This window comes from Salmo salar, chromosome 26 (assembly GCF_965601325.2).
Source record: "Salmo salar chromosome 26, fSalSal1, whole genome shotgun sequence".
In the NCBI taxonomy this organism is placed as follows: Eukaryota; Metazoa; Chordata; class Actinopteri; order Salmoniformes; family Salmonidae; genus Salmo; species Salmo salar.
This window is the reverse complement of record NC_138316.1, coordinates 1,917,015-1,932,580: the sequence shown is the minus strand read 5'-3', so window position 1 is coordinate 1,932,580 and position 15,566 is coordinate 1,917,015. Positions and strand designations below refer to the sequence as shown.

The 15,566-nt window shown below is 42.2% G+C and overlaps 1 protein-coding gene across 4 annotated transcripts in view; it reads left to right on the top strand.

Moving 5' to 3' along the window:
• Window positions 1-15,566, top strand: part of ak8 (adenylate kinase 8) — an 82,680-nt gene that overhangs the window by 6,630 nt on the left and 60,484 nt on the right. For all 4 annotated transcript variants that reach the window (XM_014174828.1, XM_014174826.1, XM_014174825.1 and 1 more), the window contains one exon: window positions 14,420-14,530. In XM_014174828.1, the coding sequence (XP_014030303.1) occupies window positions 14,420-14,530 (111 nt within the window). The remainder of the gene's footprint in view (window positions 1-14,419; window positions 14,531-15,566) is intronic.

Here is a 15,566-nt window from a genome sequence, read left to right as displayed (position 1 = left end):
TTTTCGCAGTAATAGCTACTGTAAATTGGACCGTGCAGTTATATTAACAAGAATTTAAGCTTTCAGCCGATATAAGACACTTATATGTACCGACATTTGTTGTTTCTCTAAAATCTGCGATTGTGACAAGGCGCTGCATGATTTACAACTGTCCCGTTGACGGGACGCCAATCCCTAAGAGTTTTTTAAATTAACTCCCATTAAACCTCGCCCAGTACATTAATGCAAGTTTGCCACGCCTTATCCTCAGTGGTAGTTCCCCACAATCCACAACAGGTGTTGTCCTGAAGGCACCCACACATAATCTCAGTGCCCTTGACTGTATCCTTTCCAGCACTATAGTACAGTTTTGGCTGCCGATCCATATACAAAGCACCCATAATCCAAAGATAACCTGATCAATGCCTGGTACATATACAACAGTGTTTGTCTAGCCGACCCCCAATCATATCCTGCCACTGCTTTTATGAGGTTCAGCACCTTTCTACATTTAATTTCAATACTCTCATCAAACAACATACTTAAACTCAGACACCCTACCTATATCCTGAATGTATATTTGCAGCCCTAACATCTTTAACCTTCCTCATAGAAAACACCATAAAGCAGGACTTGGCCACAGACATCTTAAAAACCCATGTTAGAGACCAATCTTGCACACTCCCACAGCTTCTTGCATCTTCCTCATCACATATTTTACATTCCCACTTCTCTTCCATACAGCCCATCATCAGCATACAAGGCCATACCCACTCCCTATCCCACCTCCTTAAATATGTCATCTATCATCAGGGTGAACAACACCAGACTAACCACACTTTCCTGAGGAGTACCTTTGTCCACTTTAAACTGGATTGATCATTCGTATCCCACCCTCACCCGTATGACTCGATCGAAAAGGAAGACCATGATCCAGTTATACAGACCAATGCACTCAACTTGATCAACAACCCTTCCCTCCACATGGAATTGTAAGGTTTCTCAATGTCAAAATGCACAACACTCATCACCTCTTTTATTGTCAGGGTCTTGGCTATCTCTGTACTAACTATAACCAGGGCATCCATGGCAGACCTCCGTCTCCTGAACCCACTCTGTGCAATGCTCATCAAACCCCTAACTTCCAAGAAATACATCATCCTACTCACTATCATCTTTTCCATCAACTTACACATATTGGATGTCAGCTCGATAAGCCTGTAACTGCCCGCCCTAGTGGGATTTTTACCTGGTTTTACAAACGGCAACAGATTCCCTTCAAATTCTAGCTACACCGTAGTGTTTTATACTCCAACCTCCCTTTTCTTACTGTTCATTCGCCTCGCCTCAACCACTTTTCACCCCGATCACCTCCCTCTAAAACTCGTCTATTGACACCTCCATCAGTACTCCCGCAATCACCCCTCTCACTTTCGCCTTTCTGCCAGCGATATGGCATTTCACCCTACCTCCATTTAGAGCCTCCATTTTCAATATCTTGTCCCTCTGAGTTACATTAACTGCAAATATCAATACCTTTCCTTTCCCTACGCATCTAGCATCTTTTACATGTCCTATATCTGATTTGATGGCTTTTGACAATGTAATCGGTTGTAACATTTTGCTGGTTGGCTCAGAAAAGACAATCATAACTTTGTTCTTCTGTACCTCATCTCCTGCCTGTTTGCTCATCTAGATTTCCCCCTTCTATTTTGTCCCCATCTGTGGTAAATCAACCCTCATCCCCTTCGTGTAGGTAGACTCCTCACTAATACTACTGCCTTCATCCATCTCAGACTTACTCCCATCTAAGCTACGTGCCATGCCTACCTCAGTCTCAGTACAGCTGTGCAGCTCCACCAATCAAACGCAACACTGTGTTACTTTCGAAACCGAAACAACAATGACAGCCTTCTTCTTCTATGGTATTATGGTGGTCCGCAAACGTACATTATAGGTTAATGCCGCCACCTACTGTGTGGGGTGAAACCTGGGGAAATGTAACAACAACAAAAAATAATGTTGTTTCAGCTGTAAAGTCCTGGAGATCCAAAAACCTTTTTGCTGCATTCACAATTATGTAGTTTCTTCGATTTGTTGTTAGTTTGACCAGGCCCAGATCCAGGATGACATGCCTAAGGGGGCATTTAAATCCATGGGGGTAGTATTGCTTTAGAGCCCTAATAAAACAAGGTAGATTGGTCCTACTACTGTTCAGATATACAAAAATGTATCTGAAATGTAGCCATACACATCAACAACCATCGTTTTATAGAACACAAGAAAGATATGTGCCCACTGCGACAAACTCAGCAAAAAAAGAAACATTCTCTCACTGTCAGCTGCGTTTATTTTCAGCAAACTTAACATGTGTAAATATTTGTATGAACATAAGATTCAACAACTGAGACATAAACTGAACAAGTTCCTCAGACATGTGACTAACAGAAATGGAATAATGTGTCCCTGAACAAAGGGGGGGGTCAAAATCAAAAGTAACAGTCAGTATCTGGTGTGGCCACCAGCTGCATTAAGTACTGCAGTGCATCTCCTCATGGACTGCACCAGATTTGCCAGTTCTTGCTATGTGATGTTCTCTTCCACCAAGGCACCTGCAAGTTCCCGGACATTTCTGGGGGAAATGGCCCTAGCCCTCACCCTCCGATCCAACAGGTCCCAGACGTGCTCAATGGGATTGAGGTCCAGGCTCGTTGCTGGCCATGGCAGAACACTGACATTCCTGTCTTGCAGGAAATCACGCACAGAATGAGCGGTATGGCTGGTGGCATTGTCATGCTGGAGGGTCATTTCAGGATGAGCTTGCAGGAAGGGTACCACATGAGGGAGGAGGATGTCTTCCCTGTAACGCACAGCGTTGAGATTGCCTGCAATGACAACAAGCTCAGTCCGATGATGCTGTGACACACCGCCCCAGACCATGACGGACCCTCCACCTCCAAATCGATCCCGTTCCAGAGTACAGGCCTCGGTGTAATACTCATTCCTTCGATGATAAACGCGAATCGGACCATCACCCCTGGTGAGACAAAACCGTGACTCGTCAGTGAAGAGCACTTTTTGCCAGTCCTGTCTGGTCCAGCGACGGTGGGTTTGTGCCCATAGGCGACGTTGTTGCCGGTGATGTCTGGCGAGGACCTGCCTTACAACAGGCCTACAAGCCCTCAGTCCAGCCTCTCTCAGGCTATTGCGGACAGTCTGAGCACTGATGGAGGGATTGTGCGTTCCTGGTGTAACTCAGGAAGTTGTTGTTGCCATCCCTTACCTGTGCCGCAGGTGTGATGTTCAGATGTACCGATCCTGTGCAGGTGTTGTTACACGTGGTCTGACACTGCGAGGACGATCAGCTGTCCGTCCTGTCTCCCTGTAGCGCTGTCTTAGGCGTCTCACAGTATGGACATTGCAATTTATTGCCCTGGCCGCATCTGCAGTCATCATGCCTCCTTGCAGCATGCATAAGGCATGTTCACACAGATGAGCAGGGACCCTGGGCATCTTTCTTTTGGTGTTTTTCAGTGTCAGTATAAAGGCCTCTAGTGTCCTAAGTTTTCATAACTGAGACCTTAATTGCCTACCGTCTGTAAGCTGTTAGTGTCTTAACGACCGTTCCACAGGTGCATGTTCATTAATTGTTATGGTTCATTGAACAAGAATGGAAAACAATATTTAAACCCTTTACAATGATGATCTGTGAAGTTATTTGGATTTTTACGAATTATATTTTAAAGACAAGATCCTGAAAAAGGGATGTTTCTTTTTTTGATGAGTTTACATAGCTACCGTAGGCCTACACATACCGTAATTTCCGGACTATAAGCCGCTACTTTTTTCCCAGGTTTTGAACCTCGCGGCTTAAACAATGACGCGGCTAATATATGGATTTTTCCCGCTTTCAAATTTTTTTTTTCTCCAAAAAAAATTACATTCTGTGACGTGCTCAGTTTTTTGGCGGCATGAAGTTTTCATTAGACCAATGAAATTGCCGAACGGGTTAAGGTCAAACAACTTCTTTGTTTACTGTTTAGATTAAATCGAGCGCTCTCAAACTTCCCATCATTCTGATTACGGTAGTCATTTTGTCACCCTGATTCCTGGGGGCACAACAAAGTATTTGCAGCCACTCGACATCAGTGTAAATCGTGCATTTAAGGTGGCGCTCCGTGTTCAGTGGGAGGCTTGGATGACAAGTGGGGAGAAATCCTTCACTAAAACGGGCCGCATGCGAAGAGCAACTTATGGTCAAGTCTGCCAGTGGGTCCTGACAGCGTGGAGCATTGTCAAAAAATCCACTATCATCAACGGGTTTCGAAAGGCTGGACTGCTGCGTGTTGAAGAGGGCTCAGCGGGGGATTTGCCTCCGGATGAAAGTGACGAGAGCGACCAATGAAAACGATCCAATATCGGATGAAGCAATTCTGAGGCTATTCAACTCCGACACCGAAGGAGATGGTTTCAGTGCACAGGAGGAGGAAGATGGTGACCAATGACTTTCTTGGTAGGCTACTGTTTACTGCTAATTTTTATTTCTTTTTACAAGCCGTGTTTCGTTAAAGCCTATTTATTTTTGTTACAAGCCGTGTTTCATTAAAGCTTATTTATTTTTGTTACAAGCCGTGTTTCGTTAAAGCCTAATTATTTTTGTTACAAGCCGTGTTTCGTTAAAGCCTAATTATTTTTGTTACAAGCCGTGTTTCGTTAAAGCTTATTTATTTTTGTTACAAGCCGTGTTTCGTTAAAGCCTAATTATTTTTGTTACAAGCCGTGTTTCGTTAAAGCTTATTTATTTTTGTTACAAGCCGTGTTTCGTTAAAGCCTAATTATTTTTGTTACAAGCCGTGTTTCGTTAAAGCCTATTTATTTTTGTTACAAGCCGTGTTTCGTTAAAGCCTATTTATTTTTGTTACAAGCCGTGTTTCGTTAAAGCCTAATTATTTTTGTTACAAGCCGTGTTTCGTTAAAGCCTATTTATTTTTGTTACAAGCCGTGTTTCGTTAAAGCCTGTGTAAAGTTCATTTGTTTCAATGTATGGGTAGGCACCTGCGGCTTATAGACGTGCGGCTTATTTATGTTCAAAATAATATATATTTTTTAATTCAGTGGGTGCAGCTTATATTCAGGTGCGCTTAATAGTCCGGAAATTACGGTACTTTGCGCCTAACCACGCACAGATCGGCTCCACAGAATGAGCACCATGGCTGAAATATTCTTGCATGCTTCATAGCTTAAACTTGAATAATTAGAATTATAAGCTATATTGCTGTTCAATTTGTGACGCTACGCAATGAGCGCAACCAAGCCGCCACTTCTCCAGTTACGTCATATTTTCTGTGTGGAAGAGTTTCACATACACACACAAACACACATACAACTTTGTGTGATGTATTGTTGTCTCTACCTTTTTGTCCTTTGTGCTGTTGTCTGTGCCTAACAATGTTTGCACCATGTTTGTGCTGCTGTTATGTTGTGTTGCTACTGTTGTTGTCATGTGTTGCTGCCATGCTGGGTTGTCTTAGGTCTCTCTTTAAGTAGTGTTGTGGTGTCTCTCTTGTCGTGATGTGTGTTTTGTCCTACATTTGTATTTTTAATCACAGCCCCCGTCCCCGCATTTGGCCTTCTGCCTCTTGGTAGGCCGTCATTGTAAATAAGAATTTGTTCTTAATTGACTTGCTTAGTTAAATAAAGGTTAAATAAAAACATTTAAAAAGAAATATCAAATCAAAGTTTATTTGTCACGTGCGCCGAATACAACAGGTGTAGACCTTACAGTGAAATGCTTACTTAAGTAAGGCTTACTAACCAATAGTGCAAAAAAGGTATTAGGTGAACAATAGGTAGGTAAAGAAATAAATGAGTAAAAAGACAGGCGAGGCTGTCTAAGTAGCGAGGCTACATACAGACACCGGTTAGTCAGGCTGACATAGATAGTATGTACATGTAGATATGGTTAAAGTGACTATGCATATATGATAAACAGAGAGTAGCAGAAGTGTAAAAAGAGGGGTTGTGGGGGGCACACAATGCAAATGGTCTGGGTAGCCATTTGATTACCTGTTCAGGAGTCTTATGGCTCGGGGGTAAAAACTGTTGAGAAGCCTTTTTATCCTAGACTTGGCACTCCGGTAACGCTTGCCATGCGGTAGTAGAGAGAACATTCTATGACTGGGGTGGCTGGGGTCTATTTTTTAGGGCCTTCCTCTGACACCGCCTGGTGTAGAGGTCCTGGATGGCAGGCAGCTTTGCCCCAGTGATGTACTGGGCCATACACAATACCCTCTGTAGTGCCTTGCGGTCAGAGACCGGGCAATTGCCGTACCAGGCAGTGATGCAACCAGTCAGGATGCTCTCGATGTTGCAGCTGTAGAACCTTTTGAGGATCTCAGGACCCATGCCAAATCTTTTTAGTTTCCTGAAGGGCAATAGGCTTTGTCGTGCCCTCTTCACGACTGTCTTGGTGTGTTTGGACCATTTGAGTTTGTTGTTGATGTGGACACCAAGGAACTTGAAACTCTCAACCTGCTCCACTACAGCCCCGTCGATGAGAATGGGGTCGTGCTCGGTCCTCCTTTTCCTGTAGTCCACAATCATCTCCTTAGTCTTGGTTACGTTGAGGGATAGGTTGTTATTCTGGCACTACCCGGCCAGGTCTCTGACTTCCTCCCTATAGGCTGTCTTGTCGTTGTCGGTGATCAGGCCTACCACTGTTGTGTCGTTTGCAAACTTAATGATGGTGTTGGAGTCGTGCCTGGCCATGCAGTCGTGGGTGAACAGGGAGTACAGGAGGGGACTGAGCACACACCCCTGGGGAGCTCCAGTGTTGAGGGCAGGGAGGAGGCATTTTCATAGTATTGACATTACTTTTTCATTAGCCTATCACACAACTAATGTGTAATGCAAATTAGTGATAACAGAGTGAACGTTTGCCAACTTCTTTTAGTAGGCTACACATGGTATTGGTCGAACTACTGCGACATACAAAATGTAAAAACATTTTGGCCTACCTGAAATGCAGCCATATACACAACAACTGTTATGTTGAAGCATGCGATGTTTAAGAGAAGCCACTCAAAGACTGGTAGCCAAAGACCCAGTCATTAACCTCTCTGGGCTAGGCGGGACGAAATCGTCCCACCTACGCAACAGCCAGTGTAATCCCGTGGCGCAACTTTCAAATACCTTAGAAATGCTATTACTTCAATTTCTCAAACATATGACTATTTTACAGCATTTTAAAGACAAGACTCTCGTTAATCTAACCACACTGTCCGATTTCAAAAAGGCTTTACAACGAAAGCAAAACATTAGATTATGTCAGCAGAGTACCCAGCCAGAAATAATCAGACACCCATTTTTCAAGCTAGCATATAATGTCACAAAAACCCAGAAGACAGCTAAATGCAGCACTAACCTTTGATCTTCATCAGATGACACACCTAGGACATTATGTTATACAATACATGCATGTTTTGTTCAATCAAGTTCATATTTATATCAAAAACCAGCTTTTTACATTAGCATGTGACGTTCAGAACTAGCATACCCACCGCAAACTTCCGGTGAATTTACTAAATTACTCACGATAAACGTTCACAAAAAACATAACAATTATTTTAAGAATTATAGATACAGAACTCCTTTGTGCAATCGAGGTGTCCGATTTTAAAATAGCTTTTCGGTGAAAGCACATTTTGCAATATTCTGAGTACATAGCCCAGCCATCACGGCTAGCTATTTAGACACCCACCAAGTTTAGCCCTGACCAAACTCCGATTTACTATTACAAAAGTTTGATTACCTTTGATGTTCTTCGTCAGAATGCACTCCCAGGACTGCTACTTCAATAACAAATGTTGGTTTGGTCCAAAATAATCCATCGTTATATCCAAATAGCGGCGTTTTGTTCGTGCGTTCCAGACACTATCCGAAGTGTAAATAAGGGTCACGAGCATGGCGCAATTCGTGACAAAAAATGTCTAAATATTCCATTACCGTACTTCGAAGCATGTCAACTGCTGTTTAAAATCCATTTTTATGCCATTTTTCTCGTAAAAAAGCGATAATATTCCGACCGGGAATCTGCGTTTAGGTAAACAGAGGAAAGAAAACAAAGCATTCGGTCGACGCGGGCACGCGCCTGAGTCTCACAGTACTGTAACCAGCCACTACCCAAACGCGCTACTTTTTTTCAGCCAGAGCCTGCAAAGCCACGATTCAGCTTTTTCCCGGGCTCTGAGAGCCTATGGGAGCCGTAGGAAGTGTCACGTTACAGCTAAGATCCTCACTCTTCAATAAACAGAGACAAGAAGAACGACACCTTGTCAGACAGGCCACTTCCTGCATGAAATCTTCTCAGGTTTTTGCCTGCCATATGAGTTCTGTTATACTCACAGACACCATTCAAACAGTTTTAGAAACTTTAGGGTGTTTTCTATCCAAAGCCAATAATTATATGCATATTCTAGTTACTGGGCAGGAGTAGTAACCAGATTAAATCGGGTACGTTTTTTATCCAGCCGTGTCAATACTGCCCCCTAGCCCTAACAGGTTAAAACAGCACACACCATAACCATCGATTCAGGACCATGGACAGAAGGATACCGCCAGTCAGCATGATGAAAGGACAATGTTCCAATTTCAGCACCATCGGAGTGGACAGCCAGGACAACAGGAGCACTGTGCCAGGGCTCACCTCAGAGCACAACCAATTAGGCTACATTGGTCATTGTCCCTATACCCATCAAATAACTCCAAGCTGTATAACTATCAATAGCAATTACACATGCAAAACCAAGTAGCCTAATGACATTAAGAATCACAGATCCAACTAAAAAGCAGCGTGCACGAGTCGACCCCGTGCTTTATTTTCTTTCGTCTTTTTACCTAAACGCAGATTCCCGGTCGGAATATTATCGCTTTTTTACGAGAAAAATGGCATAAAAATGGATTTTAAACAGCGGTTGACATGCTTCGAAGTACGGTAATGGAATATTTAGAATTTTTTTGTCACGAAAGGCGCCGTGCTCGTCACCCTTCTTTACCCTTTCGGATAGTGTCTTGAATGCACGAACAAAACGACGTTGTTTGGATATAACTATGGATTATTTGGGACCAAACCAACATTTTTTATTGAAGTAGAAGTCCTGGGAGTGCATTCTGACGAAGAACACCAAAGGTAATCAAACTTTTCTAATAGTAAATCGGAGTTTGGTGAAGGCTAAACTTGCTGGGTGTCTAAATAGCTAGCCCTGTGATGGCTGGGCTATCTACTTAGAATATTGCAAAATGTGCTTTCACCGAAAAGCTATTTTAAAATCGGACATATCGAGTGCATAGAGGAGTTCTGTATCTATAATTCTTAAAATAATTGTGATGCTTTTTGTGAACGTTTATCGTGAGTAATTTAGTACATTTTTTGTAAATTCACCGGAAGTTTGCGGGGGGTATGCTAGTTCTGAACGTCACATGCAAATGTAAAAAGTAGTTTTTTGATATAAATATGAACTTGATTGAACAAAACATGCATGTATTGTATAACATAATGTCCTAGGGTTGTCATCTGATGAAGATCATCAAAGGTTAGTGCTGCATTTAGCTGTCTTCTGGGTTTTTGTGACATTATATGCTAGCTTGAAAAATGGGTGTCTGATTATTTCTGGCTGGGTACTCTGCTGACATAATCTAATGTTTTGCTTTCATTGTAAAGCCTTTTTGAAATCGGACAGTGTGGTTAGATTAACGAGAGTCTTGTCTTTAAAATGGTGTAAAATAGTAATATGTTTGAGAAATTGAAGTAATAGCATTTCTAAGGTATTTGAATAACGCGCCACGGGATTTCACTGGCTGTTACGTAGGTGGGACGAAATCGTCCCACTGGCCCTAGAGAAGTTAAACATTCATGAAAATACAAGTGTCATACATCATTTAAAAGCTTAACTTCTTGTTAATCCAACCGCGTTGTCAGATTTCAAAAAGGCAATACGGCGAAAGCATACCATGCGATTATCTGTGGACTGCGCCCCACATCAAAATACTTTTTCAACCAGCACAGGCGTCACAAAATCGCAAATAGCGATTAAATAAATCACTTACCTTTTGAAGATCTTCCTCTGTTTGCAATCCCAAGGGTCCCAGCTACACAATTAATCGTTTTTTTGTTCGATAAAGTCCTTCTTTATATCCAAAAAAGTATGTTTAGTTTGGCGCCAATGATCTCAGAAATCCACTTGTTCAACATGCATACAAACTAATCCAAAAAGTTACCAGTAAAGTTCGTCCAAACAAGTCAAACGATGTTTCTAATTAATCCTCAGGTACTCTATCTAAATAAACAATAATATTTAAGATGGAGAATAGTATGTTCAATAGGGAAGATAAATAACACGCCAACAAGACTACTTTTCTAATGAGAGAAACCTTGGAAAAACTACAAATACTTGCTCATTTTTCAAAAAACAAGCCTGAAACCCTTTCTAAAGACTGTTGACATCTAGTGGAAGCCATAGGAACTGCAATCTGGGTCCTATCTATTTGTTTTTCCCATAGGCTAGCATTGAAATGGCCTGTGACCTCAGCAAAAAATAATTCCGGATAGATTCTCCTCGGGTTTTCGCCTGCCATATCAGTTCTGTTGTACCCAAAGCAATTATTTTAACAGTTTTAGAAACTTCAGAGTGTTTTCTATGCTACCAAGTATATGCATATCCTAGCTTCTGGGCCTGAGTAACTTTGGGCGCGTCAGTCATCTGAAATTCCGAACAATAACCAGTATGCTAATGAAGATAAAGGTTGTAGCTTACCATTTAGAAGAGTTGCCTTTAACCTCATGAGAAGTTTCTGATTCCATTCTCCTTCCTGGCTAAATGTACTTGTCAGGTCCCTCTCAATTGCCAGCTGGACAATCTGAGCTTTTCATTGATGTAACATGCTCTCTGTTCAGAGTCTGTGTTCACTGAATATGTTATTCAGGGTGGAGAACACATTTGCACTTTGCTGTAGATGCTCCAAAAATGTTAATCATGTTTCACTGCCAACAGCACAGTCGGCATTGCTGACAAAGGCCCGCTGTACCTTTGAAGAACACTGAGTGGGGTCCATTTGCTGTTGCTGGCTGTGGTTATGATTTCACTTTGCAAGAATGTGCACAATAAACTCTGGTTCCACTAGTTCAGTTTTGGTTAGATTCAACAGGTGCTAGTGGCTGGGGTAATTGAGGTGCAGGTGCTTGTTGTGATGTTACCCTTGTGCTGCTGGTGCTAGGCCCTGGCTCTTCTCAATCTTGTTGATCAACAGGCGGCGTGGGGGATGCGCCGCTACCAAAACGTAACTAGCTTTGAAGCTATCTGTAGCTACCCCCCTCACCCCTCCTCAGATCATGAGCGCACACCTGGCATATAACCTCTGTCCTGTGCTACCAGCAGCACTATATTGCAGGGTAATTCATATACCATTTGTTATGTTTATGGGGAAGCAAAACTGGGGGGGGGGGGTTGACTTGTACAATTTATCACCTGCGCAATAAATGCAAGAAATAACCACCTTCTTCACTATCAGTACTTCAGGATCCCTCAACTGATGAACAACACTTTCTGCAGGCTGCAGGGCATCCATTACCATTTCTTTCTCATTTGCTCCTTCCGCTATTTGCATTGCCTCTGCATAGGAGACCTGGTGGACAGCCCGGCTTGACCCTTACAGGGCATTCCTGGGACTTGGGAATGTGGTTCCCACCACAATTGCAGCACCGTGTATCCTCTGACTTTTCCACAACTCTTTTGTATGCACACACTTGCCACATGGCCAAACGTTTTACATTTAAGACACTGTAACGGTCTGTTTGCATGCTGTATGCTCTAACCGCATATCTCATATACCCCAGCTTTACATGTGTCGGAAGAGACTCTTCATCAAATAGCAATATCACTGATAGGCTTTCCTCTTTCCTTCCATTCACCATACAGTTCATTCGACGTGCATCCACTACTCCTGGTATGTTGTGCTTTAGATTTTCATCCTCAATTTCCACCACGACGCCTGAGATGACACATTTTACCGGTGCCCTGTTCAGGAAATCAAAGCTTTCTAATTCATACTCCGATAATTCCCCGAGACACAATGCGCTGTCCGTTTGTTCTTATGACATACAATAAATCAACACCATACCACTCCTGGTCACTTTGATAGACTCAACCTTTCCCAGTGTGTCCTCCACCATCTTCTTGACCACAAAAGGGTCTCCAAAAAACACATCCTTATCCAATGAAATGTAGTCCAACAAGGAACGAGGCATTATTAGACCGAGGTTTGTCTCGGTCCATTAACTTTAATGCGTTTCCATTAACTTTAATGCGCCATCCGACTCAAACAGTGTTTCCACTTCCGCCATCTTTTCTCGAGAGACTTCCCAAAATGGCTTATTTCCACTTCCCTTATAAAGGCTAGCAGAAATGGCCCAATACCTGAAACAGTGTTACAACTGGTAGACCTCCCATGGTCCCAACAAGCATTTAAACATTGAAGGCTAGTCTACAGTGCCTTGCAAAAGTGTTCATTCCCCTTGGCATTTTTCCTATTTTGATGCATTACAACCTGTAATTTAAATGGATTTTTATTTGGATTTCATGTAATGGACATGAACAAAATAGTCCAAATTGGTGAAGTGAAATGAAAAAAATAACTTGTTTCAAAGAAAATAAAAAAAATGTAAATGGAAAAGTGGTGTGTGTATGTATTCACCCCCTTTGCTATGAAGCCCCTAAATAAGATCTGGTGCAACCAATTACCTTCAGAAGTCACATAATTAGTTAGATTGCACACAGGTGGACTTTATTTAAGTGTCACATGATCTCAGTATATATACACCTGTTCCGAAAGACCCCAGAGTCTGCAACACCGCTAAGCAAGTGGCACCACCAAGCAAGCGGCACCATGAAGACCAAGGAGTTCTTCAAACAGGTCAGGGACAAAGTTGTGGAGAAGTACAGATCAGGGTTGGGTTATAAAAAAATATCAGAAAATTTGAACATCCCATGGAGCACCATTAAATCCATTATTAAAAAATGCAAAGAATATGGCACCACAACAAACCTGCCAAGAGAGGGCCACCCACCAAAACTCACAGACCAGGCAAGGAGGGCATTAATCAGAGAGGCAACAAAGAAACCAAAGATAACCCTGAAGGAGCTGCAAAGCTCCTCAGAGGAGATTGGAGTATCTGTCTATAGGACCACTTTAAGCTATTGCTTAAAGAAAAAAATATGTTTGGTGTTTGCCAAAAGGCATGTGGGAGACTCACCAAACATATGGAAGAAGGTACTCGGGTCAGATGAAACTAAAATTTAGCTTTTTTGCCATCAAGGAGAACGCTATGTCTGGCGCAAACCCAACACCTCTCATCACCCCGAGAACACTATCCCCACAGTGAAGCATGGTGGTGGCAGCATCATGCTGTGGGGATGTTTTTCATCGGAAGGGACTGGGAAACCGGTCAGAATTGAAGGAATGATGGACGCCGCTAAATACTAGGAAATTCTTGAGGCAAACCGGTTTGTCTACAAGAGATTTGAGACAGGGACGGAGATTCACCTTCCAGCAGGACAATGACCCTAAGCATACTACTAAAGCAACACTCGAGTGGTTTAAGGGGAAACATTTAAATGTCTTGGAATGGCCTATTCAAAGCCCAGAACTCTTTCCATTTGAGAATCTGTGGTATGACTTAAAGATTGCTCTACACTAGGGGAACCCTTCCAACTTGAAGGAGCTGGAGCAGTTTTGCCTTGAAGAATGGGCAAAAATCCCAGTGGCTATATGTGCCAAGCTTTTTGAGACATACCCCAAGAGACTTGAGGCTGTAATTGCTGCAAAAGGTGGCTCTACAAAGTATTGACTTTGGGCGGGTGAATAGTTATGCACGCAGTTTTTTTGTGTTATTTCTTGTTTGTTTCACAATAAAAAAATATTTTGCATCTTCAAAGGGGTAGGCATGTTGTGTCAATCAAATGATACAACACCCCACAAAAATCTATTTTAATTCCAGGTTGTAAGGCTACAAAATAGGAAAAATGTCAAGGGGGTTGAATACAGTATTCACCAAGGTTTACATATTTTCTTTTTACACATCACAGCAGATCATGCTGCGCTTGCCTGGGTCAAAATCTGTGCTGTGATGTGCACACAAAAAAGACTGCATCTGTACCAGGTTTGGTTGTCCGGATATTTATGCTACTCAGTGTATCATACAGTAGCAGCGTGTATTCATATAACCACCGAACCACATCTATTTGCACTATGTTTTTCCTAGAGAGTAGCATAGCTATCTCAACAGGTGGTAAATTCAACATGGGTGGCGAAGTTATATAAATAGCCTCTATGAACTGATAGCCTATTTGTCCTGTTATTTTGAAGCCATTTATTTTTATCCCCACAGGCCAGGAAGCTGTGTGAACACACTCAAGTGATCCATATTACAGACAGCAACATTCTGCAGGAAGACACTGACCTAACAAAGAAGGCACTACAATACAAAGCCAAGCAACAGGTACAGTTTGGGTGATTTTATTGTGTCTGGGAAGAACTAGAGAGACACAATAAGAACTAGAGAGACACCTTATTTCTGAATGATCATTCCTTACTTAAGAAAAAAAGTGGAATAGAAAATTATTAGATAGAAATAACACTGTCCCATGATCTTACTTCACATGGAATATTGGATCGAAGTATGACAAGTATTTTTGATATCTTTCTTGTGCTTTTGAAGAGGTGAGAAAAAGAGTAGCCGGCAACGTTGTTCGACTTACGTGGATGCAAATATCTCAGCACATCTGAAATAAGTTAGATTAAGAGAACGAGGAGGAAGAATTCACAGGGCCTGCAAAAGTATGTCCTCTTGGTATAATTCAATTATCCTTCCCCCTCCAGTCTTTCAAGGTCCTTCCCTTGAAAATGAACTGCACCTTAAAAGGCCTATTTAGATGATTATATTTAAAAGCCAGGGTGGAGAGAAAGATGAAAGGAAATAAGTGTCTCTGAATCAGGGCCCGTATTCATAAAGCACCTCAGGGTAGGAATGCTGATCTAGGATCAAATCATACTTGTCCATATAATACTATTCATTAGGATCGAAGACACTCGATACATACAACTCCATGTCTTTCGTAGAGGTGAAACTACTTTTAATTGTTTTTATAAATATATTTACTAGAGTAGTACTGAAGTCGTGATCTGGTAATGGAAGTGGGAGAGGGTTGAAGACGTGTCTATCTAGCAGGAGATTTCAGATATATATATACTCTCCTCTTGAAGCTGTGCAAGCATTCTCACACTTTTGGCTGCTGGCGTTTCTCTCTAGGTGACACTTCAAAGAGTATGTGCAGACACTGTGCATGCTGTATGGCAGAAACTGACTGACTTTAGGGCATTTTGTCATATAATGGTCATATTTTGGCTTCACAATGGGAGCCCTGTGGGAAAAAAATGTGCCGGTGTGGGGGCCTTGAGGAAAAATAGTGGGGCAGTGTTATTAGAAGTGCCCGGGACAATTTCTGGTCACAGTCCATCCCTGCCGTGTCTCATAG